At 40.3% G+C, this 27,046-nt stretch overlaps 2 protein-coding genes and 1 pseudogene across 5 annotated transcripts in view; 2 read left to right on the forward strand and 1 right to left on the reverse strand.

The window, feature by feature from the left end:
• Window positions 1-24,615, forward strand: part of LOC6569453 (inhibitory POU protein) — a 34,445-nt gene extending 9,830 nt beyond the window's left edge. Inside the window, exons 2-8 of one of the 4 annotated variants that reach the window (XM_043216205.1) lie at window positions 4-60; window positions 355-531; window positions 21,769-21,946; window positions 22,237-22,377; window positions 22,623-22,854; window positions 24,061-24,224; window positions 24,282-24,615. In XM_043216205.1, the coding sequence (XP_043072140.1) occupies window positions 4-60; window positions 355-531; window positions 21,769-21,946; window positions 22,237-22,377; window positions 22,623-22,854; window positions 24,061-24,224; window positions 24,282-24,343 (1,011 nt within the window). In that variant the 3' untranslated portion in view covers window positions 24,344-24,615. The remainder of the gene's footprint in view (window positions 1-3; window positions 61-354; window positions 532-21,768; window positions 21,947-22,236; window positions 22,378-22,622; window positions 22,855-24,060; window positions 24,225-24,281) is intronic. The other 3 variants (XM_032741395.1, XM_043216206.1, XM_043216207.1) reach the window with 3 other exon arrangements.
• LOC6569451 lies at window positions 7,667-8,912 on the reverse strand (annotated as a pseudogene).
• Window positions 16,812-18,173, forward strand: LOC6569452 (serine/threonine-protein phosphatase alpha-3 isoform). Its single transcript, XM_001995748.3, has one exon. It carries the CDS (start codon window positions 17,034-17,036, stop codon window positions 17,940-17,942), a length of 909 nt encoding a protein of 302 aa, XP_001995784.1. The 5' UTR covers window positions 16,812-17,033; the 3' UTR covers window positions 17,943-18,173.
• Window positions 24,616-27,046: the final 2,431 nt, after the last annotated feature.

A 27,046-nucleotide genomic window follows, 5' to 3' on the forward strand; every position in this document is an offset into this window, starting at 1 on the left:
CAGAGTCGTTTATTAGAAGATGCTTCCCTATTATGCAATTCGTGGTCAGCACGTCAGAATGTAAGTTAATACGCACCAAAAACAGAAAACCAATACCAAAACCAAAACACACTCTATGATTTCATATACGACATATTTAAATAAATGCTGACTAAGGTTTCCATCCATTTAATACCGATTAAAGTGTCCAACTTTTTGTTGACGCCGCCACCGAATCGTCTCTTATATATATCCGTATGATTTTGTCAATATGTTTTTTGCGATATTTGTATTAAGTTAGTGTTCGGTTCTAATTGTAATTCGAACAGTCTGTTTGAGTAATTGACTAATTTGTGTTCGTTCTCTTCGATACAGGGTGATATTTTTGCGGGTATCAACGATGGCATACTCAGCAGAGCGGAAGCTCTCGCCGCCGTCGACATACAGAAGCACCAAGCCCAGCATGTACATAGCCAAATGCCCTCCCAAATCAAGCACGATGTGATGTACCATCATCATTCAATGAGTGGTCCCCCGCAACGTCCATTACAGGTAAGCTCGATATCCAACCTATACCAATATTTAACAAGCTACAATTGTTATCCACGAAATCTCATATAAGCCAACTTGCTAAGTGGCTATAATCAGACATTTAATACTAACCGGTCTCCGAAAAGAACATTGTAGGCCAAGAAGCCAACTAGCTAAACTATGCATAGCCAGTAGTAAACTCTTCCGATTTTATTATAATGAGAAAGAGCCCTTAAACCATATCATAACCGAGTATTTCGCCTTGGCCAGGAGCAGATGTAGTACCCTAGGGAACACATCGAAACCCTCAAATGATACTCGCATTCCTGCAGGAATTAAGGTTGCGGGAAGAGCCATAGGCTCAGACAATGATAAACACAGAATCTGACAATTAGAACTAGCCAACTTAAACTAACTTAACTTAACTAACTCGAATTGAATTAAAATAAAAGGCATTTCTTAAAAATGCTAATCAAAATTTAGATTTGAGAGATAATTAAAGTGTAAGTTTATAGTTTTAAACAAGATATCATTTAAATGCTCGGCTTACTCACTATTATCCTATCCTTCCAAGTGGATGCTATACTTTTGTATAACATCGATAAATATCGATGGTGTGATGTCAAAGTTTGGATATCTCCATTGGTAAACCCTAGTGGTTTTTAAATGAATATAAAAAAAAATCAAAATAATTAAAATTCGAAACAAAGTATCAACTAAAGCACAATCCGAGCTTAAGCAGATGTATGTAATTTGAGCTTATGTGTGTATTTATATATTTATATATATGTATTTGTATATATTTGTATATATATATATATATATATATTGATTTAAAATCACTCCCATCACAAGCATATAAATAGTAAAGCAGCAATGGCTAAAATTGAAGGATTGTTCAACAATTGTAACCGGAAATTTTCCTCAAATGGTTGATTGCACTCGCCTTAATTTTGGCCACTTTGTGTGTATGTGTGCGGGTGTGTGTGCGTGTGTGTGTGTGTGCGTTGCGGATGTGAAATATTATCCGTTTAGGTGCCCATGCAAGCTTCTACGCTATACAGCATTTTGTGACGAGTCATTCTGATTAAAACAACGGCGACAACTTCAATTTCCGCTTTGTGCTAGCGAGTGTGTGTGTGTCAGTGTGTGTGTGGTTAATTTGAAATGTTTCTTTAATAAAATTAAAATTGTGACGTGTAAGCCTTCTGGGAACGAGCCACGTGACGGTCGTTTGCCAGGTAAGCACATCATGATTCGTGTCGTTAATTGTATTGTACCGCTAGTACTTCAAGCTCAAGGCGGGTCGCGCCCCCTCCCCCCATCCCTCCCGCCAACATCAACATCAACCTCAACCCCACTCACCCAACGACTATCGAGTCTTGGTAGTCGCACATTTTGGCCACTAGCACTACCGGAGGGTAGGAGGAGGTACCCGCTGGCCGACTGGCTGACTAGCTGACTAGCTACCCGGTGTTCCCCGGTTCGACTGGTGGTTGGAACTCTATTAGAAGTTGATTGTAATCAAATTACATAAGCAACCTGTTCCTGTATCTCCCATAGCTAGTTGTTGGGTAGTTATATGTTCCCAGTTCATGTTGTTGTAATGCCACTTGTTTTCGGCACAATCGAGCATGACGAAAGTGCGCGCTGTCCACGCGCCATCGACGCCGGTGGTTGTTGTGGGTTCCCATTCCCATTCGCACTACCACAACGACTACCGCTACCCTATAGCTAACGACCCATTCCATTGCCCTTGCTTGACGTGTGTGTGTGTGTATGTGTGCGCTGCTCGTTTGGGCTTTAATTTTCAGCAAACACTCGTCCCAACACATACTTGAGTCTGACAGAATGTTAACCAACGGCCCCACTCTGTCTATCAGTTCCGAACAATGTGGGCCTCAGGTGCAGCAACAACGTTCTACACTTAGTGTAGTATCCCAGGTACTTGAGAGCATCCCAATCCCAATCGCAATTGCAATAGCAATCAAATCGATCTCTTGAATGATGCGATGTGGTTTTTGTTCTTGGGAGAACAAACTTATAAGTTGTATTCTTAGTAGTTGCTGTACTTTCAAAAAGTAAGCCAAGTAAGTATGCTGAGCACAATTGCTAAATATATTCTGGACACTCAAATGCAAAGCATATATTTATTTAAAAGCCGGCACTGAATGAAGAAAACTTATTCTGCGTAGGGTATACGAGAACTTACAGTCAAAATTTGAGGTCTCTTGCTCTAATAGTCTCTCATACATGCGAGCTGATACAGATGGAGAGACGGTCATGTTTAGAATGACTCAGCTATTGTTCGAAAACATATATACCACTTGGGATTTGTGATCCTGGTCTCCTTCTGCCTGTTACATAGTTTTGGAGAAAACCATTATACCCTGCTTACGCATTTTTAATGATTTCAGGGCATATCAAAATTATAAATTAAATTTTTATAAATATTTTGCATTTCTCACTCTCACTTTCCATCTCTCTTTCTATCTATCTATCTATCTATCTATCTGTCGCTAATATGCGAAAAAATCTCTGAAATGCTCGATTCTTTTCAAAATACACAATCATGACCAGTAATGAGACTTATTCCTTGGTAATTGCCAGCCCATATCGATTCTGTCTCGATTATCTTGCTTTAAATTACAGTACGCCCGTACTTCTGCACCCATAATAAACCCAACGCTCTGTCTCTCTCTCTCTCTCTATTTATCTCTTTATCTCTCTCACTCTGTAGTGGCCAAATTGCTGGCGAGTCTTGAGTGAAATAAATAATCGTAACTGGTGGGAATTTTGGCAGCAGTTGCATTAGCAGCCTTTTAGTTGATGTAAACATTAGTTTGCGACTTCATTTGAAATATTAGGGCAACTACACTCAGAGAAGAAGTCGACCTGGAATTTAGAAATCAAAATACACCTTCAGCGCCAAGGGCAGCTCACCTTATTATTCAGAAGGTATATTTCTAAAACACAAGCTTATGTCTTTCTAAAAACCAGGTTTATTCTTTTCTTAATTCCATGGTTATTTTCGAAGATTTCGAAAAAAATATGTTTAATCTACAGAAAGTTTTTGTTTTTTTTTATTACACATAATTCTTGCATCTAAAATTGTATTACTTCATTCTGAATTTTAGAAATTAATCAGTCGAAAAATAAGACATTCCATTTCTAATTTCTTTGGAAAAAAAGGCCTTTCAAAATGTAAGAAACTGTTTCTCATATCTGTAGACATTATTTAGAATGAATACGAAAATTTCAGATTTCAGGACGATTTTCCAATTTCAGTGCGATTTATTTTCTGAGTGTACAATTCGCCTACGTTTGGACAAATTTGTAAGCAATATTAAAATGGTTCGTGGGAATGACCTACATGGTTGCAGTTGCAACCAATAGCAATATTTTAGTGGCTTTGGCGAGGAGCCCTCTACACATTAGCATTTGGACCGGCACACCCATCGGATCCGAGCCAAGCCACGTGTCCTAAACATTGACGCTCGAAGTTTGCCAAATAGCGATACCATTGATGCTCGAAGTGTGCAAAGGAGAATTCATCTTCCATGTCCTCCTTATCCAGATACCTGTCCATTGCTCGATGCAACTCAAAACTGCTTTGATTTTGGTCTCCTAACACATTTTACGGCATAAGCTGAAAAGTATTTTTGTATTCGTTCTGTTTTGTTTCAAAGGTGATTGGGATTTTCGAAAAATTATGACTGCCTCGATTTCCATTTTTCACAAAGCATCTCCGACCCCATCAGCTATATTCATTCCTGAACAGTATAATTGTATGCCACCGATGCATTCACCAAATACAAATTTTCAACATGTCATCCTCATCCTCATTCTCAGAAGATAAACCAGAGTCTTGGACCATTTTGGCTGGCTCCTTTTATTTCTTCTGCTTTTTTTTTTGCATTTGTTTTTGCCTCAGTAACATTTGAAACTAACTTTATTTATATTCATGTTAAATATACATATATGTATACATAATAACAAACTATCACAATGAAAACAGGAGAAATATTCACCGATCTCACACTTGATCGAAAGAAGGTGAATGCATCTTCAAAAGGAATCAAAAGGCAAAACTTTGGACGTAATAATGACAGATGAGCAGATCTCCTTTGCTGTCAATTCAAAATTTGCTGAAAGAGCAGGGCGTGGTCGTGGTCATTTAAGAGGCCGATGGAGGGGATGCTGAGGTAGAAGATGATGAAGAAAAGATGAAGTTAAGGATTAAATAGTCGATGTTCGTACAAAGATTAAACGTTTAGAAAATTGTCTCTGAATTGCATATGGAAAAAATAAAATTCAATTGCTACATAAATTATTCATCGTTATCCAACCCAATATATATATATATATATATATATATATATATATAAATATATTCTTGGTTAGCATCTTTCAGGGTCTCTCCGTCCGTATAGAGATGTGTGCACGGGGTCTCGTAGTCGACCTCTCTCGACTACAATATTCTATCTGTACTTGTTCAATCTTAACATTATTCTTCACTCCTTTCAGTTCCTCAACAATCCTTCCATTAACATAATTCCACTAATGCGTGGTTTGAAGTTATATTTTGATGGGCCTATCACCCGTACCACACAACACCACACCACACCATACCATATCACATCATTCCCCTTACACCCCCAATGCGCAGCCGGCTCGTGCCATTTTGGCCACTTCTCGTCAACCCCATAGCAAAGTGTGCAACTTTAAAATGTTCCACTTGATTTGATGGTTGCTGTCTATCAATTTCGGGAACATGTGTCATAAGCGTTATGCGAAATGCCATAAAATCCATCCCCCAACCCAACACCAACCCCTCCCAGTCCCAGTCCCAGTCGCAGTCCCAAACCTGGCACCCGCCCCACTTGGCAAAAAACATAACAAAACTCATTAAATTAAAGTAATTTTACAGTAGAGCCCTGCCCTCACCATCCACCACCACCCTCCCTCCATATTTTGGCCTACAAAATGTGCAAGTTTGGGCGAGCATATGAAAAGCCAATTATGACAGAGCAACGCAAAGGGGGTAAATAAACGAGCAAATATAATGCTAATTAAAATAATCATATCCATCATAAAACACAATGCAACCTGGTCTAGGCTGTGGGGGAGGGCTCGGCTGGCCAGAAAGGCTGCTGAGCATTTGTAACAATTACAAATGAGAGCAGCATCAACAACAAACAACAGCAAACAGTGATTATCAATTTTCTAGACAGATTCAATGTTGCAGCAGCTTTCACCAGATCAAGGTTTGGGTGGATTGGAGAAATTTCCCCGAGGATTGGGGTTGGGGTACGCCGGGAATAGTAGCTGGCCACTTTGCAGGCATTTATCACAGATTTTGCACCAGCTACCAAAACAATACTTGCAAAGTTTGGTTGACCCCCGACCCTTTAGCGGGTAGCGGGTGGATATTTTTTTCACCCCCTACTGCAGATACTACATATTTATATGTATGTATGTATATAGCACGCCAGTCTAACCGAAAAAGTACACTTAATTCAATTTAAATTACACTTTCATATTTCCGGCCGCACAGGACTGCTGCCCGAGGGCCCAAAGGGGCCCAGTAGCCGTTACCGTACCGTATCCATTAGTATTCGCAACATATGGCTCAATTTCCCTCAAATAATTTTCAACATAAACACACACAGCACACACAACACACGCACACACGCCCATGCATCCGCAACGGGGTGAACAGTTGAACAGTTGAATCCTGATATCCGCTATTCGCTACCCGCTACCCTCGCTACCCCGATACGGCAACTGACAGCTACTTGTAGTTCGGGCTGCCAGGAACCGGCAACCACAAGTGGTTTATCATATTGAAATTCATTTAGTGCACCTGTTTGATTTTTTTTTTTCGTGTTTGTCGAAAACGCAATCCAAACAACAGCAAGACAAAAAAAATGATAACTCCTGCAAGATAGTAGCAGACCCAACAAAACTGGTCATATTATTTGGTAAATATCGTTAACTTTCCCCATTGCCACGCCACACGCAATCAAATTCCACTTAGTCAAAAACCACTCGACCCACCCATCAGTAGTTTCTTATATGTTGGGGGTAGCCCTAAAAGCGGCCATGGTACAGCTACAACAAATATGTATTTCTAAGCATAAACTTGACCTGATATTTCTCCAAGAGTCTAAATTATACATGCACTTGCATATTCCTCTTTAATCAGCCGTTTGTGTCTGAAATCGTGTTTAATGCTTAGAACCCTCTCATGGCACTACCAAATCTGAGCTTCTCTCATGTAGTTACTTTGTAAGCTTACCTTGTCTCTTTCACGTTTCTCCCACAATGAGCAATGGGGAGATTTTGTGAGACTTGACAAGTCACAATCCTTCTCTCTTCTATCGTATCTATCCTTACTTACTCCTATTATCACTTTCTCTCTTATTTCTCTCTCTTTCTGCAAACCTAAAACCCCCTAGTAGGTCTCTCAATAAGTCTGTCTAGTTTCAAGTTTCTCATTCTTAATTCCTGTAGACAATGCTTATATTCTATACGGATTTCTCTTTCTCTAAATTCTACGCACAACAAGAGATAGGGATAAATATGTTAAAGTTCTCACAATCTCTCCACAATGCTCATTGTCGACTTTTGGGGTCTTCTTTTCCCTTAATAATGCACCGAAATCCGCAGAGCTTCGGGCCGCTTTGCACTTGTACATTATTAATCGATTGCCGTCCTAGTTATCGATTGTTACGGTATTTTTCACCACTGGATTGACATGATTAAATATGTAACCATATTAAATACTGTACCATGACAAAACGACTGCCACACATCAAACAAACGGAAACAAATATACACAACAATTTTCGCATTCATAATAAAAGCCCCTCGTCTTTTTTTACACTATAAATTGTGTTCAGCTGGAGTATCAGCTGTTGTATGCCTGTCAGATTCAAATTCTCTCTCGGAACGAACTTTAGTTGTAAGTACAGTAGTCATTTGAGATCATACATCTCAACGATGGGGAAGAGAGAGAGAGAGAGAGAGAGAGAGAGAGTACAATTGCAGAAAATAAAAATCTTGTCTATAGGGTATCTCCTAATCAAGCGCTCACCCACAAAAAACCTCGTCTTTTTACATACAAACAAGATACCAGTTATTTGATGTTCATTTACGATGATGTAGTTTTTTTGGAAGGGTTTGAGGATGTGGAAGGAGCACACGAGCACACATTATCGAAATAGCCTCTAAAGTTGGGCGCCGAAAAGAGTGTGACCAGATGCATGTTAGCAAAGAACTTGTACCCGTCGTCGACCACCTGATTGAAGCAACAAATCAAATGGAGATCGTGCTTCTGCAGAGAATTGCCAACAGCCTCAGCGCCAAAGGTGAAACCGCGGTCATTCCTGACATAGTTGACAGTTGTATCCTTAATCGGTTCGGAATAAATTATATCACATAACAAGCCCTCATCGGGCACTTCTGTGGGTAGCTTTATCTGCTTGATCTGCTCCATGGATACCAGATCGGGACTCAGTCCGCCAACCTTTGATGTGCGTAATTCTGGCGCACTCATGCTTGCCGCGCAGCAGAAAGACATTCATGGAGAACTTGATCTTGTAGGCGAGCAGAGAACAGATCGACTTCAGCGATTGCTCGTCATCGCTTACGTAGTTGCCAAGGAATAGATATTTCGATTCCGACGGACGGCCGCAGTGCTCGAACAAATGCAGCAGATCATAATGCTGGCCGCGTATATCGCCGCAGATCTTCAGGGCCCTTTTCTCACCACCTTGGGCCCAGTAACTACAGCAAAATACAGTTTAATTCTGAGGGCTAATAATATTATTATCTTATATTAGAATATATTGAATATATGATAAAAGTCCAAACAAAATCTCGTTTGAAATAGAGATTTGGAATTTAGATAGGCTTTGATAAAAGCACTTACAAAGATCCTCGTATTCGTGCGGGGCTGATGGAAGAGCTAAAAGCTCAGAAGGGGGCACAATAGATCTAATAGGTCGCGGTGCAGTTTTTCCCCCCTAGTAATAAAAAAGGATTTACTTAACTGATTAACTAGTATTGAAAGCGTGTAAGAATTGTGCTACCCTATGTACACACTATATAGGGTATCTCCGTATATGATAAACTAACAAGTTTATTGTTATTCTCCTTTGCTGTTGGTTCTATTAAATGTTTACCGGTTTCCTGTTGTAGATGTGTGTCGTTGTGTGTGTGTGTGTGTGTGTGTGTGTGTGTATGTGTGTATGTGTGTGTGTGTGTGTGTGTGTGTATTTTGTTGTGCAGAAAGCTTTGTGTCATCCAATGACAATTTACGGCCCACACTTATCCTGGCAAGGACTACAATTCACCATGACCCATGTGGTATATCCCATGTCCATGTCCATGTCCATGTCCACGTCAGTTCAGTTCAGTTCAGTTCTGTTCACTTCAGTTGAGTTTAGTTTGGTTTATTTATTTTTTTGTTTCTTTATTTTTTTCTCTTTTTGTTTTGGCTTGCTTGATTCAGTTGCGTTGATGTTGATTCTTTTATTTATTTAGTGTTCCTTTGCTCATCAATTATTTAGTACTGTGTCTGTATGTATGGTGCTTTTGTCTTTCTTTTCTTTCTGTCTTTCAGCTTTATATCTTTCTCTTTTTTATATTGCAAGACAATAAGCGATGAGCACGTGAAGGAATGAATGTGACTTGAATTCGCCTACACCCATAGAAATTATACAAATATTACCCATTATCCCAGTGAAAATCAATTAGCTTTGAGTTTGTCTTGATAATAATAATAATAATAATAATTCTTTGGAGTTTTATTTAGTTGCACACTTTCCGATTGGGAAAATTAATTTGCACTTCATTATTATTTTTTGGAGTGTAGCTGCATGAAATGGCGTTGGTATTATGGCCAGAAATGGAACGGCTTGGACCCGCGCATGGAATGCAAATGTGAACGTGGTCATCACTCAGAAATTGTTGCGCAATTACGGGACACGAGGCAATTGCACAACGACAAGGAGAACGGGGGAAACGAGGACAACAAGGACAACGAGGGCAACGAAGAGTCGATTCACGATTTTAAATTGTACTTTCGCCAAAACTCGACTCATACATTTTTAAAATGCATGCAAAGTGCATTTAATCGTAATTTGATTTACAACTGCTTCGCCTTCGTCTCCGTCACTGCCTCCAGCCCACAGCCACGCCCTCCCCACCCCAAAGCAGATTTAAGCTTATACAATATTAAGTGCACGCTTAAGTCCTGATTATCCAAATTGCTGCTTACAATCGACGACAATCAACTACTTAGTACTTAGTACTGCTAAGCACTTAAATACCTAAAAAAAACTTTGACTTTTCTGTTACTTTTTACTCAATGCTGATGCGATTGCCAATTGGCTAAAAATAAAATGCCGTTAGCTTTAAAATGTTACAAATGCAGTTAGACAAAGTGGCTGACAAAGTACTGTTTACTTTAACAGTTCTGAGCCCGATTCGAACTGAACTTAAATTAAACTGCCGGCGACTAAATACTCTTGAAGACTGCACCGGCTAACATCCAAATTGCTCTATTACCAATTAAAAATAAAATCAACCGATTGATTTTGTGAAAACTAAGCGATATATCCATCCGATGCTGATAACATTTTGTCCCACTTTTAAGAGAAATAATATTGGCCTGATATTTTGAAAATCATCATACTTTTGACGCAAGAATTGCTCACCATAGCTCAAAGTATAGAGTAAATCCATTTTTACCTTGATATTTGTTTACCGATGATTTAGAATAGATTTTGAGTTTGACTTTTAAAATTAAAAATTGTCCAGCTGGCAAACTTCTCACATAACCTCCGAGCTCAGGTCAAGCACGTCACTGAATAGTGGATGGGGTTGGGGTGGGGCTGGTGCCCTTTTTTGTTGTTGTTGTTGTTGTTGTTGGTAGCTGTTGTTGTATTTTTGCTGTTGATGCGATGACACTTAACAGGTTAACCTGCTTAAAGTGCACATCAACGGATCACTTGACCCACACTGCGAACCCCTTTGAACAAATGCGTGGAAAAACCGAGCATATGTAAAATTTAATGCATGACAAGGAGGGAGTGGAGGGTGTGGAGGAGGTAAGGGGGATGGTAAGGATGGCATCGTGAAAAACTGGCAACAACTTTTGCAATTATCAGTTACAAATGCTCAGCCCAAAAAAGAAAAAAAAAAGGCGGGTAACAAACACCATTAGACATGCCCAGTGAATTAGGGATTGGGGTGGTGGGTGATTTGAGGAGGGTTGCATTGTGTTTGATTTTTTGTTTTTTGTTTTTGTTGCTTTTCAAAATATGTTTTCGAAATGTGCAATAAGGTTGTTATTTACTTTCAGCGAAGTGAGCATCAAATTGATCGTATTAATGGCCATAACTAGTTTATACCGCCCATCTTATCAATTCACGGGGATTATGCGCAGATTTCCATTAGCTGGGGCCAAGGAGTGGCCATAGCGAAGCGAGTCAAGGGGTGGCTGCTCAACTATCTCCCTCTCTCTCTCTCACACACACACACACACACACACACTCTCTATTTGTCGCTGTCTCACTTGCGCTCTTAATGCAATTTCAATGGTCAATGCGAAAAACAGTCTTTTTCGATTTGCCATTGTTGTTGCTGTTGTTGTTTGATACGCTTGTTTTTTATGCCTGGGCATACAATTTGGTGTTCAGCCTGGACGACTGCTGACTTCCTGCTCCTGCTCGGGCTTGCAGCGCAACTGCTTTTGTGCGGCGACTCCCACAGGAATTGCCCAGGCAATATAACTGAAAGCAAAAATGAAGATAACAGTCAGCGCGGCAAGTGCAAATCCACCCGTCCATTTAACAACTTCTGAGTGTGTGTGTTCCCCACCCACAACCACCCGACCACCTGACGTTCCACATTCACATCCACATCCACATCCACATCCATATCCACATCCAAATTCACATCGCGTACCTTTTGCTAACCAACTAACTGCCTTTTTGCTTTTCCCGTCTGCGGGCATTTGAATGGGTGGTTGCTCTGCTTCTTCGCTTCTTCGCTTGCTCTTCACGATAAAGGGAGGGGAAGATGCGAAAGGAAGGTGGACGGGAGTGTACGGCGGATGAGCCGCCTGTTACGCCTCTGTTTGATGCTTGTAAAGACCACTTTACCCGCTATAATAAAAATAAATCATAATATTTTGCGCCCCTCGTCGCGTGCAAGTCTCGCATCTGAAAGTACACAAAGACAACCTGTGCGTACGAGCCCTCGCACAGTGACACCAAACCTATTGAAAACGATAGCCAAATTATTATTATTATTTTGTTGTTTTTCGACTTTGACATCATAGTTACAATCAAATTGATTTTTGATTGAGAAAAACCAGGTAGCTGCTAATACCTGGCAGGCATACCTGGCAGGCATCGCGAATTAAACTAGGTACTTTTTAAGTACACCTGCTTTAAACGATTAGACTATTTTCAATTTATTTTTAATTACTTTGGTACATTACTGTACTGCAATGTACCGCCAACAGTTTACTGTACCCTTACTGGTTCTTTAAGTATATTTAACTACAGTTTCAGTTTCTGTTCTGAATTCAGATTACGATTGCGGTTCCTAAAAATCAAAACGTATCGTAAAAATCAAAACGTCCCCGAATACCGTATAAAAAAGTTTACAAAAATATCGGAATTTGTATACTTTAAGTACCAGAATCGGAGAAGTGGAAACTAAAATCACTTTGGACTACAAAAGGCTTTCTTTAAATGAACATTGCGATACGTTTTGTATTCTATAATTTTTCATATAACTCCCACCACTGTAAGAGTACTCAAAGCTACACACACACACACACACACACACAAGCTGGCACACGTCGGCGTTTACCTTGTTTGCCGGTACTCGTTACTCGATAGTCGACACTCGGCACTCGACCACCGTCGCCGCTGTTGTCGCCGTCCATGTTACGAGGTTGTAACCCCGGATAATGTACTTAATGCATCTACATATTAATGTCGCCCGAAAACCTGTGCAACCCTGCCCCGTCCCGTCCCGTCCCGTCCCGCCATGCCTCGCCTCAACTCGACTCTCCCATTCTACTTCTTTCCGTCTGTCTTCCGTTTGCAAATCCTTACCGGCTAGTAGCATGAACAGTATTTTCTATTACTGGGCCGTATTGTGGTCCCCCGTGTATGCCTCGTCCTCGTCCTTGCCCGGCCTTCGTTGTGCCTTTTGCTTTTTGTTGTTTTTATTGCACAAGGGTCGCCGCACACCCCAACCCCAACCCCGACCCCATCCTCTGCCCTTGCCGTGAGCCGTGTGATTGCTGCTACATGTTGCCGGTACGGCGCTACTAGTCCTACGATTACACTTGTTCCAACCGACTGAGGGGTGTGCGTATGTGTGTGTGTGTGTGTGTGTGTGAGGCCCAGGTTATATTGATATGTCTCCCAGTAGAGCTGGCAAAACAGCCGGTAGCGCAGTTAAGCTGGGACCGCAATGTGTAAAAAATTACGAGCTACATTGAAAATAAAAAAAAACAAAAAACAGCAAAAAAATAAGCAAAACGCCGGGGAGTTGAGTCTGACATTGGGTGGTGCTAGTGGTGCGTGCTGGGTGCGGGTGGTGCAAGTGCTGCGGGTGCCGCCGGTGTCTCGACTCGGGTGGTGTGTGTGTGTGTTTGGCACGCATGATAAGCCGGCAACAATATGTTAACCCTGAAATTTACTTCGCGCCCATCCCCCCCCACAATCTACTTGCACTCAAATAAGGTTGTTGTTTGAGCTACTTTATGAGTGAGCCACCGACACACTCTAAAAATTTGTAGAATTCATCGAGTTCGTTTGAGAAAAAACCACAAATATTATGCAACACCCTTGTTTTATCCATGTCATAAAGGAAACAACTTTAAATAGCTCAAGCTGTCCGCTCTTACGATCAGATAAGTATTCAAATAATTAGGAAAAAATACATATATAATAAATAAATACACATTATAAAACAATTGAGAACGCTAACGTGGAGATAGTTTGACTAGAAGATACCCTAAAGATACCCTAGGCTTTCTGATAGTATTGTGTTTTTAGCTAACAAACTCTGAATTTCTTTGTCGATCTTAATAAAAATTGAATAGTTGGAATAGAATTAATATATCTTCCCCTTATCCCTTTTTCCTTTTCTAGTGGGTTCAGGCTATAATAAATTAAATAAAACGAATATATATATAATAATTTAAGAGCTGGTTTGAGTATTATACAAACACTATACTCTTATTTTGTGGCTCAACGTGTCTTCTTGGTTTCTTAACTGTTGCATTTGGCAACAGTCAGCTAACACGAATCTGCACTAAACAGGTGAATGACCCTTGCAACTATGCGTAACTTTCGCACAGTGTACGCATGTCCTGGGAATTCCCAGGCAACAGAAAAAAAAAACCAAACAAAACTTTTTGTGACGTTCAACGGCGACAGGAAAAGGTAAAAGGTAAAAAGTAAAAGTAAGTAAAGATACGACGCGTAATGCTGCATGCTGCGTGCGGCATGCCCCTTTTTGGCGGTGCTACCCTCCTGCCCCCCACCCCCCCCATTCGTGCTTATGCTGTGCTGCGTTATAAAAATAAAATGAAATCTATTACGTGGCAAACCACCCCCCCACATTTATGTGGCAATTTGTTGTTTCTTGATTGTGTTGCTGGCAAAAAGTAAAGTGTATCATTTTCCCATTTGGCGACCCCTTTTGCGGACCGGGTCGAGCACGAAGCACCAAGCACCAAGCACGAAGCACGATATACGAGACACGAGACACGAGGCACGCACATCTCGTCGCACACTTTGTCTCAATTCCCAACTGTCAAAGTTGTGCCCGGCAATTTATGAAGATTTGTGTGGTGGCCGCCGGTAGTGCAAGAGGGTGCTACTGCTCTCTATGGAGGGTTGCTCTGCTCTGGTCTGGTCTGGTCTGGTCTGGTGTGGTCTGCCACGCCCCATCGGTTATGTGAACGCCCTAGTGCACTTGTTTTGATTTGTTTGGAATAATAACAGATGCTTATGCCGTCGTACATATTATTCATTGTTCAAATTATTAACGCTTGACAATAAAAATTGTATTTGAACAGCACTCGAAAAACCTCAATTGCCGAACTATATCCCGTACCCCGTACCCCGTACTCCGTACCCAGTACACAGTACACAGTACCCCGCCCCGGGGCAGGCCAGTCAGCAAATTGCAATTTGTGCAAATATTTATGTACATTGAAAATTACTCATTTGTGTAACACCAATTAATTTCAACAAACAGCAGCAGCAGCAGCAACAGCAGCAACAACAACACCAATCCATTTATAAGGAGCTATGTGCCATTGTTTTTGTTGTTGTCCATTGCGACCCCCACTCCCGCCCCCTCTACTTCTCCCTCTCTCTCTCTCTCTCTCTCTCTCTCTCTCTATGTGTGTGTCGCACTGTTATTCTGTTTTCTCTGTTAAACAAATGGAAAATGAGGTCTTTTGTTTCCGAAAATAAACGATGTTTGTTTGCGACTTCCACAAAGTTTGCCCAGGTCTCTTGTGCAGGTGCTCGCAAGCGAGGGGGCCCTGTAGTTAAGCACACACCCCCTCTCCACCCCACCGCACACCACTTGTCCACTTCCCCCGATTATCAGCACAAATGCATTTGATTTTCGGTTTTTGCTTTTGCAAATTGCGCCTCACAAATTGCCACTTCAACTTGTTGTTTACATTGCAATTTTTCAACACACACATTCGCCCCGGCCCACCATCAAACTCTTGCAAGCTGCCTGCTTTAACAAATTGCAACTAATTTGACAAACTAAGAACGCAGGCAAAGAAAACAAACGAAAAGAAAACAACAAAAAAATAATAAGAAAAAACACAAAATGAATCCACAGTTAATTAGTGTACTTAAAGCTGAAACAGTTCTTAAATTACCCAAAACTGAAATAGTTTTTGAGCAGCGAGAGGGAGAATTTCGACTGGAAGCAGAGCAGCTGGGATACATTTTAGATTAATTAGTAAAACAAACTCGAAATTAGTGTTATTATCAATTCCGTTCAAACCAAAACCGAAACCGCAGTCGAAACCACATTCCTACCGGTTCAAATTGAATATCGAAATCGAAATAGATTTACTTTTCAATTTTTTAAGACCCAAATACCGAAAATGCCGTATTGGAACGCAAACATTGTAGCCGAACATCATACATACGAGGTGTATAGGTGTCCAAGTGCCTCTGTTCAAGCTGGTATTCGAGAACTTATCTTATCTCATATCTAAAATCAGTTTACTTATGCAAATATATATATATATATATATATATATATATATATATATATATATATATATACCTTAAACGGTTAGAGATGATTCCTATGCATTTTTATTAATTTTTAATGGGTTCGGGGTATAACAAGGAACAAAAGCTGTATAACATGCCCTTTGAGACATCAGAGCACCTGCTGTGACCTCATTTCATTACAAATTTCGAGATTATGATAATTGTTTTGCACAAATGCCAGCTGTAATCAAATGGTATTACATTGATACATGAGGGTATTCCTGGTATTAGGGTATTCCATCTGGAAGATTCTCACTTATTTTTTCAAACTTTATACCATACGTATTACGTACCAGTACTTAAACTCTTGGTCGAGTTCCATCGTATCAGTTAAGGTTGTGGGTCTCTGAGAGAGATTCTACTGATTCTACTGATTGCCGGGCAATCTACCAGAATGTGTTTTTGAGTCGCGTCATTCACAGAGGCATCTTTCGATTATCCCGAAAGGAAGTCCGTTGGCATCCAAAGAAGGAGAGAGAGGGAAGAGAGGGAAAGGCAGGTCAGGACGCTTCTTATCATAATCATCAGAAGTTTCTTGCTATTTCTTGCTTCCGGCTTCAAGAGAAGTTTGACAGTACTTTTGATACTTTTCGAATACTTTGATTGACCTGAAGCCTAATCCGCATACGTATTGGGTATATATAAAGATTTGAATTACGTCCTTTTCTAATTGGGAATATCTATTAAAGTAATTAAAGTCAAATTACTATTTTCTTACCGACTTGAGATTATAATGCAAAAATTACAGCTGCAAAGTTGGCCATATTTTGAAAAGAAAAATGAGCATTGGGTGATTTTATTAATATTGAACACAATGAAATTGAATATTTCAAAAAGTTGAACTTCATTTAGAGTCAAACTGATTTCGAATTTCTTTCAGAACGACAATACTAAAAAAAAAATTTTAAATTTTGCTACATTGTAATCAGATTTGGCATGCAATCTCTTGAAAAATAAGAATAATAATAAAAACAAGAAAAGAACATAAGAACAGAAACGGTATCGAACATTTGTTGGCTCGAAGTAAAAGAACAATAAGTAAACGCGTCGAATTCAACTGTTTCTGACGGTCCTTTTGGCAAACTCGTTTTTTGAGCAAGCATTCCGACGGCGTCCCAGTCGATTCCGCGACTGCCGCAGATCGGCAAGACCAGCCCCAGGGCAGGTGAGATGGCCGAGATGCTCAATCTGGACAATATCATTGGTCGGCTGCTGGAGGTGCGCACAGCCCGTCCCGGTAAGAATGTCCAGCTGACCGAGACGGAGATTCGCGGCCTGTGCCTTAAATCGCGCGAAATTTTTCTCGCCCAGCCGATACTGCTGGAGTTGGAGGCGCCCCTGAAGATCTGCGGCGATATACACGGCCAGTATTATGATCTGCTACGTCTGTTCGAGTACGGCGGCTTTCCGCCGGAATCGAACTATCTATTCCTTGGCGACTATGTGGACCGGGGCAAACAATCGCTGGAGACGATCTGTTTGCTGCTCGCCTACAAGATCAAGTTCTCCGAAAATTTCTTTTTGCTGCGCGGCAATCACGAATGCGCCAGCATCAATCGCATCTACGGTTTCTACGATGAGTGCAAGCGACGATATAGCATCAAGTTGTGGAAGACGTTCACGGACTGTTTCAATTGTCTGCCAGTTGTGGCGATTGTCGATGAGAAGATATTTTGCTGTCATGGCGGGCTGAGTCCCGATCTAACATCCATGGAGCAAATCAAGCGGATAATGCGTCCCACAGATGTGCCCGATCAGGGCTTGTTATGTGATATACTTTGGTCCGATCCGGATAAGGATACAATTGGCTGGGGCGAGAATGATCGCGGTGTTAGTTTCACCTTTGGCGCTGAGGTTGTTGGCAAATTTCTGCAGAAGCACGATCTTGATTTGATTTGTCGCGCCCATCAGGTGGTCGAGGACGGTTACGAGTTCTTTGCCAAGAGGCAGCTGGTCACACTCTTTTCGGCGCCCAACTATTGTGGGGAGTTCGATAATGCTGGCGCCATGATGTCCATCGATGAGACGCTCATGTGCTCCTTCCAGATCCTCAAACCCGTCGAGAAGCGTAAAAAGTAATGATGAATAGAGAAAAGCCCCCTCCCCTCCCGACCCCCTCTCCGCTGATCCGTGAAGCCCAGCCCGATGTGCTGTAACTGTTTTTTACTTGAACATTGTAAGGATTGTAGCCCCATTAGAATTATAATAACTAGCCGATAACTAATTCATTATTAAGCTTTTCGGAGATGCTACAAATATTTCAAGACTTTCGAATAAACATTTGTATTGAATTCATGAATAAACAAAATACACATTGAATGTACTTTTCTGCCTCCCGCTCACAAATTCTTTAAGAACTCTTTGTTCCCTCGAAAGGATATACACACATTCCAGTTGAACTGCGAGACACTGTATATATATATATGTATGTATATACTATGTAATGAATTTACATACAATGAAAATAATAAAATCAGCTGTCTGGGGCGCCACAACAAATTAGCCGAGAGCTAAAAAATGTAATGAGCCCACGAGAAAAAAGAACGAAAGCAAAACAAAACCAAAAAACAAATGAAAAACGCCGGCTAAAGCAGACAAAATGACGCCAAAAACGCTTTATTATGCCAAAAGCGAGGTAATAACAAATATAGAAAAAAATACAAAAACAAAACAAAAAAAAAAGGAAAAAAAGGAAAAAGGGAAAAGGGAATGGAAAGTCGGCAACAAAAAATTGCATTATATGTAATGAGGTCATTTGCGCGTAAACAATCAGACAGCCAGACAGATACACCAAACGGGCGAGAGAGAGAGAAAGAGAGAGAGAGAGAGAGATAGAGAAAGAGAGAGAGAGCGAGCGAGAGAGAACGTGCACATGTTTATCAACAAGCTGGCAAATAAATAAATTATGTTGGCAACGCTATTCAATAAATGATGAAGCAAAAAACGGAATGCAAAGCACCAAAACAAATAAGAAGCAAATAAAAAGCAAAATGGCGACGGCGAAACAATCCTGTCTGTGTTTGTGTACTTGTGTGTATGTGTGTGTGTGTGTGTGCGTGTGAGATGCGCTAGAATCATTCAATTGATGCAGCATTTTATTTTTATTTTGCCAGTGCCAAAATGCATTTGATTTGCCTTGCAGGATTATGCATTTTTAGTACACTCACACACACACACACACAAACTTATGTACAGTTAGACGCTCATATATAAATAAATGCCACACCCACACGCAACTCGTCAGCCGTCTCGCTCTAGCTAACGGAGACCAAGACCTACAAACACATACAAATGTCAATTGTTTGTGTTATCTGCTTGCTTGCACGTGGCGCCATCTAGCGCACAAAGTCATCGCTCATTTTAGTTTTTGTTTTGCGTTTTGTTTTGTTGTTGCATAATTTTATTAATTACAAATTATGCGCTTTAATGAAATGGGGCAACACTGGCCACACAACGACGACGACGACGACGACGTTGACAGCAAGACGGCTGCTCTCTCGTAGGCACAGCCCAAATGAATTTTGCATAAGCCTCAGCCAACCACAATGCAGCATCAGGAATCAGGCATCAGCATCAGTAGCAGTAGCAGCAGCAGCAGCAGCAGCAGCAGCATCTGTTGGCGTCGCTGCCCGAACTCTGTGTCGCAACCCTCACCACCACACCGCTCTTCCACTGTTACTGCGTCGCAGACGAAATGCTGTTCGCTCTCATGCTCTCTCTCGGCGCGCAGGGTGTGTGTTGAGCAGTGCGCACAAGCGAGATAGCCATATGCGGGAGTGGGAACGGGAACGGGAGCTTGCGCCAAGGGTGCAAACCAATAACAGTCAGACTAATTTTGGGATTGGTTTATAATTGAAGAGTTTGCCATTGTGTTTGCTGCTGCTGCTACTGCTGCTGCTTCTGCTGCTAGAAGACAGAGGCCGCCACCTCGTGTAGTTTTTATAGCACAAACAACCAACGCTGCCCGCCTCTCTCTCTCTCTCTCTCTCTCTGTCTCTGTCTCTCTCTCTCTCTCTCTCTCTCTCTCTGTCTCTCACTCTCTGTCTCTGTCTAGCGCTCGCTATGTCTGCAGTGAGCGAGCGAGCGAGCAAACAAACGATAACCAGAGCGGGAGTGAGTGAGAGAGCTGATGTCGTCGTCGGCTTTAGTCTGTTATGTACATGGAACATGGAGCCTGGTCACAGCTGAGAGCTGAGCTGCCGGCAGGCTGCTTGCTTCTTATTGTTGTTTTTCGTAGGCCTTCCCCATGCGCCGCCTGCTTATCATTTTAGAGTTTTACATAATTGCCCACAGCCAACATGCGTGTCTCTCTCTGTCTCTGTGGGTGTGTAAGCGTCTGTCTGTGTGTGTGTGTGTGTGTATATATATATCTATGTATTTATAGCTTGTGTCCATTTCTAAGCGTCGCATTGAGGGGGCGTGGCATGTTTTGTACATGCACAGACAGACACATGCCTAGCATAAATACATATCTTTTTAGAAAAAGATAAATAAATATGAGTGTATAGCGACACCAACCCGCACACCCCTCCCCCACCCTCCTTCCCAGTTGTTGTTGTTGTTGATGTTGCATACTTTTTAGTTGTAATCAGTTTAAATGCTTAGCTTAACAACAAGCAACACACATCTAAAAACAAAATAAAAATACAAATGCGACAGTGTGAGAGAGAGCGAGAGAGAGAGAGAGAGTGGGGGGAGCAAGAGAGCGATATGTATATGCGTGCAGAGAAAGAGAAAGAGAGAGGGAGAGGGAGAGAGTGTAGAGTCTACTTTGTAGAGTTTGTTGTAGGCAGCGATGGCTGCCTTTCGGATTTTGTTCCTCTTTTGCTTTTTAGTTGCTATTCATATTTGTTTTAATAATTGAACAACTCTATAAATATTTGATGCATAGACAAAAGAGTTGCGACCGTGTCTCAACATTAACCTACCCGTTGCTGCTTACCTCTCTCCCTCCCTCTCTGTCTCTTTCTCTCTCCAGCCAATACTCCTTTGCAGCTGTGTGTGTGTGTCTGTGTGTGTTTTGCCTCGACTCTCGTTCAATTAAAGCTACACGACACAAAAGATTTTGTAACAAGTGCTTAGCACCATTCCCCCCCCCCCCCCCTACTTCCCCACACCTCTTCCCCTTCCACCAGCCAACAAACCCATTCAAAAGTTGCGCCAGTTTTTCAACTCAAGTTTCACAACACTTTTCAGTGTTGTTGTTTTGTGAGAACCCTTTATCGCCCAACTTTTGCGACTGGACTTTAATTAGATATAAAGTCGTTGTACGCATTTTACATTTCCACTTAATATATATATAGCATCCACTGTACACACACACGCACACACACACACACACACACATACACTTTCTCAACTTTAAATGCCATTTGTGTGTTAGTTGATCAAAATTACTCAATTATTTAGTCGGTTGGGTCTAAGCCGTTCACTCGAATGGGACCTTTAATATTTGAGTAGATTTGTGTAGTTCACAGGATATATATACATATATATATATATATATATACAGATTTGTACATGTATATGAGAACATATATCCCAAAACTGCATTTGTGAATTTTAATTAACTCAATGTATGCTTAGTAATTAATTGTTATCCTCTAAGCACAATCAGAGATGAAAAAAAGCCGACTGCGAAATACTCTGCTGCCAAGGGACGGAAGTTGGCGTAGTCCAACAATTGTTTTCCATTTCTATAGGGCTTTAAGAGCAACATGCCTTTTAAATTTTCGTGACTCTAGCTTTCAAATTGTGTAAGACATATAGTTTTATCGATTTAATATCGGTTTTTATCGATATTTTTCTATTATCTCTCATCAGAGTCCATTGATAGCCAATAGTCCAAGTTGGCTCCATTATATTCTTCTTCTTCTTCATTGTCCTTTCTTTTGTTAACCAACAGATGCACCATTCAATGGATCAACTGGATATGCTGGACCCGACGGGCTCGATGACAACGTTAGCCCCCATCTCGGAGTCGCCATTAACGCCCACACACCAGCACCTGCACGGTTCCTATCACAGTATGAATCACATGATGAGCCACCACCATCCGGGCACGTTAAGTGGCCACACGGGGGGTAAATATCCACATAATATCCAATACATCCATATACCCATAAGCCCCGATTAGATCACATATTACCCTGCAGACCGAAGTCCAATTGAGTTGAATTTTATGATCTATACGATAGAGTACATATCCCAAAAATATTAGGTACATTTTTGGTATTCATAGCTATGACAAATATATAAGTATAGGTTGAATCCTTCCGACTAATTCTATATATGCACTGCCTGCAGTCAAAATAAGGATCTGTTTCAAGAAAGAAAAAATAATAAAAGATTTCTTTACTCTGCTTTGGAATAGGGCACCATGGACACTCAGCGGTACATCATCCTGTCATAACGGCGGCTGTGGCAGCCGCTGGCCTGCATCCGGACACCGACACCGATCCTCGGGAGCTGGAAGCTTTTGCGGAGCGTTTTAAGCAGCGTCGCATTAAGCTGGGTAAGATTCAACTAAAGTTTGTTATTGTTGCGCTTGAATCAAGTACAAATATTTCTTCTGCTAAAAACTTAAAGAAAATATTTGTTTAAAAATCTAACGTAAACAATTCACGAACCCCTCAAATGAGTGCAGTATATCTTGTTTCTTTATTTGACACATATCCCAAAAGCAATTTACAATTTGTATAAAGAATTGTTTATTTATTTTATTTATTTTTTTGTTGATTTGATTTGATTTGATTGCAGGTGTCACACAAGCGGACGTGGGCAAGGCGTTGGCCAATCTCAAGTTACCTGGCGTCGGGGCGCTGTCGCAGAGCACGATCTGCAGATTCGAGAGCCTGACGCTGTCCCACAACAACATGATCGCACTGAAGCCGATCCTGCAGGCGTGGCTGGAGGAGGCCGAGGCGCAGGCGAAAAACAAGCGACGGGATCCCGATGCGCCCAGTGTTCTGCCGGCGGGCGAAAAGAAAAGGTAGAAATGGTTTCAATTACCAAGCCAAACGGTAAACGATAAACAAAACAGACACCAATTCAAGCAGTGCCCAGGAATCCCCTCCCACCACTCAGCTCACACCTTCTCCATCCAAACAATAATTTACCAAGGCTGTAAACTGAACTACAACTATTCTCAAATCGACGAAGCGTATCTAAAACTATCCAACTATCTAAGTTGCCAAAGCCATAATTATTCATTTTGAAATGGGGCTACAAGTCATGCTTAATTAATTCGCTACTTATTATTTCTGTTTTTCTTTTTTTGTAACTTAAGCTAAAATTAAAATGGAAACAAGAAGCAACTGCTTTGTTAGTTAAATTTCGCTACAAATCTAAAAAAAAAGGAAACAAAAATGAGTATCGATGCTATAGTTGAATGAGCTCGACTAGGAGATAACATAAGTGATACCGATTATTCCTATGACATCTATAAAATATCTAAAGGTAGCTTCGCGAGGTAATCCCTCGTGCATATATAAAGCCAGACAGAGAGATGGATAAGCAGACGGACAGACGGCTATCTAGACTCGGCCAGTGCTGCTGATCAAGTATATAGTACATATATACATATATGCCATGGGTTTAAGGATGTCTGCGCCAAAGTAGACATTTTATGATTTTTGGGTTAATATCGTCATATGGGTTTACTTAGATTAGGTTGGGGCAGATGACGGCAGAAGGATGGAAAAGGCCCCCATATCTGAATATCTAGATTGCAGGCAGATTGTGTTCCATCCCGTGAAACTTTCGCCTTCTCCTACAGAGAGCCTTAGATTGACGGATGAATCAGGGATGAATCGATTCCCATTTGTCTCTGAATTTGCATGGAATACCTATGAAGCACAGCTCGAGGAATTCTAGCAGTCGGAGTGACTACAGTTTTAGGGTTTACAGCCTTGCCTAAACCCTTTGTTAAGCCTTAACTCTCAAACAACAATTCAACCACCAAATTGGCAGCGTATTTAATTTGGCAATGTGCAAAAAAACAGAAAACAGAAAACAAAAAATAAAATCAAAAGCAAAACATCAAAATCCAAAAGCCAAACCCAATGCAAAATTGTTCAGCATTTCGCAAAAAAGCAAAAAGAGAAAAGAAAAAAGTACATAAACAGAAACAGTTGTAATTAATGCAATTAATTAGGGCCCCATTTCTAAAGTAATCTATATCGAGTCTTTTTTCAAGAAAAAGGACTTCCATTGCGGCACCTGAAAAGCGTTCCCTGGAAGCCTACTTCGCCGTCCAGCCGAGGCCGTCGGGTGAGAAAATCGCTGCCATTGCCGAAAAGCTGGATTTGAAGAAAAACGTGGTGCGCGTCTGGTTCTGCAATCAACGCCAAAAACAAAAACGTATGAAATTTGCCGCTCAACAACACTGACAATCAAATAATACAGCCACACAATTAGGTATAGTTAGTAGTGTAACACCATCAATGACGGGACACGGCTCCGCCGGATTCGGATACTGATAGTCGTTTATGACGGCAGCAGCAGCAGCAGCAGCAACAGCAGCAGCAGCGACAGCAGCAGCAACAACAACAACAACAACTTCTTCTCTAATGGGCGACTATTATCTGTAGTGTGATTCGGATATGGATACGGATACCGTTATGGATTCGGATACGGATACGGATACGGATTCTGATTGGGATCTGGGATCTTCGCATACAAATTGGATGACGTTTTGGCCGGCAGCAGACAACAACAGTTAATCAGCTACTACAACCAACAACCAACAATCAACAACCAACAAACTTTACTTTACTTTTTTATTTAACAGTCTGGCAGCACCTACACACACACACACACACACACTCAGTTAAACGCGATACAAACACAAGAAGAACTACAAGAATTTTTTAGGAACGAATAATGAAACAATGGACCAACATATCAAATGCAATAATTTATTGAATTGTATAGGAGAAAAAGGTGGGTAAAACAAACATAAAAACAAATAACAAACACAGAAAAAAACAAACACAAAACAATCTTAAAGTAACCCGATTACTAAATACCCTTGCTGGCAAATGATTTATTTCGATATCATTTAACATATCTGACCTTAACAGTAGCATCAGTAGACATCCTGACAGCCAAAGCAGCAAATGATGATATTAGTAAATATAAGCCCCAAAAATAGACAACTTCATAAAATGGATTTGAAAATAAAAGCAGATGATTTATTCTTCGTATGCTTAAATGAACACAATGTTTGTTTCTTAGTAGTCCCTTTTTGACACCCTGAAAGCCAAACAAGCAAATGATAATCTTAGTGAAACTTAAATCCCCCGGAATCAAGTATTATTTCATTTTCCAAAAAAAAACACAAAGCTTTCTAAATTGAAGGGTGAACACTTCCGACTTTTATAAATGGCTGACTGGGCGATTTTCTAAAACTATCGTAGTCTAGAGCATATCGTATGATATATACATATATAGCAAAATCAAGACAGCTAAGAATGCAGTAGTCGCAACTGCTAGACTAGCACATATCCTGTTACCAGCTCGAACACACTCTAAAGCACATACTCACATATACACACATACACTCATTACATATCTATACATATTTGATACATGCTGCAAGCAGATAGTTTTCTCGATTCCCCGATATAGGAAACACCAAATTTAGGTTGTTATAAAACTAACATGGCCAAAACTTTATGCTTGAGATTTCTTGTGCTTCTTTAATTGTTATCTATTTGTGTGATTTATCTATTTAAGTGATACCTGTAGAATAATCTACATAGCTCTAGCCTCAATTTATGCAACCCATTTCTATATGGGTACAGGGTATACGGGAACATAGACATAGTTTCACAAGGGATAACTGCCCGGCTACCTATTTCTATGTCTAGGTACTGCCTAGAACCAATTATATGGGACAGCTATCACATATATAATCCTTAACAGATATATGTGAAATATAGCCGATTCTTTTCTCTTGTAGCATTGTTGTATCTCTGAACTGAACACTTAAGTTAATGCCATTGTCCTTTGATGTGCCCTACTAATCAATTAATTTTGAAATTTATTTTATTTTTTCAGATTTAAAATAAACCACAAAAAGAAAATATAAAAAAAAAACAAACAAAAAACAAATATAAAAAAACTTGAAATGAATAAACAATTTACACCGGGCAACAAGCAAAACTAAAAACACACTCACACACACAAACACACACACAAATAAAGCGACCAAAAAAACTCCACAAAATTGCTTCAAGTGATCCGATAATAAGAATTGCGCTCTATTTAAAAAACAAAAAAAAAAAAAAACTACAACTAAGCAAAAAAAAACTGGGTTAACTACAACTACAAAGCATACACGCAGACACACATATTACCCCATGTATATGTATATATATTATAGAGTTTCGATTCGATTGTAAATACCGTAAACAAAAAAAAAAAAAGGAAAGAAAAGGAAAAAAAGAAAACGAATCTAACATTCCTATATGTATAATGGTTATGCTAGCTTCAAAAGAAGCGGGAGCAAAACACAGTAGATGCAATAGTGAGACTTTTAGTCCAAACACACAGACACACGCTCCGGACCAGACCAAACCGAACCAAACGGAACCGAACCGAACCGATCCGAACCTAGACCGGTACCGGATGCAATCCCAGCGGAACCCAAACTAGCAGCAAAACTTCTTGATGCTTCCTTCCTTCAGTGCGTTATAGTATTTACTTAGTTGTATTTCATTTATTTTGTTTTTCTTCTACATTATACATCCAATTAGACATATAATTAACCTTAGCACACAAACATACACTCCAACACAACCACACACACACACACACACAGCAGATTTTTTTTTTCTTAAATTTAAGTAAACTAATGCAAAACAAAGGAAAAACAAAAAAATGTTAGCAACAACTGAAGATATTGCAACGAATTTAAACAGTTGCCAAACTAAACTAACGGAAAAACCAAAAGAAATACTAAAAAAAAAATAAAAATACAACGACAAAAAAAAACATAACAAAAACATTGATTAATAACTAAAAACTAACTAATAATACAAATATATATAATATAAAATTTTAATAAATATATTATATATATAAATTTTTTTGTTTTTTTTTTAATTTAGCACATTTTATTAGTTTTAACTAGACTTGTACATATGCAAAATGAGAATGATATACTATTTATGGTACTA

This window comes from Drosophila grimshawi, unplaced genomic scaffold (genome assembly GCF_018153295.1).
Source record: "Drosophila grimshawi isolate 15287-2541.00 unplaced genomic scaffold, ASM1815329v1 contig_848, whole genome shotgun sequence".
Classification (NCBI taxonomy): Eukaryota; Metazoa; Arthropoda; class Insecta; order Diptera; family Drosophilidae; genus Drosophila; species Drosophila grimshawi.

Bases quoted from the DNA above. Each gene is read 5' to 3' on its own strand.
- LOC6569452 (XM_001995748.3), top strand. From the start codon at position 17,034: ATGGCCGAGATGCTCAATCTGGACAATATCATTGGTCGGCTGCTGGAG.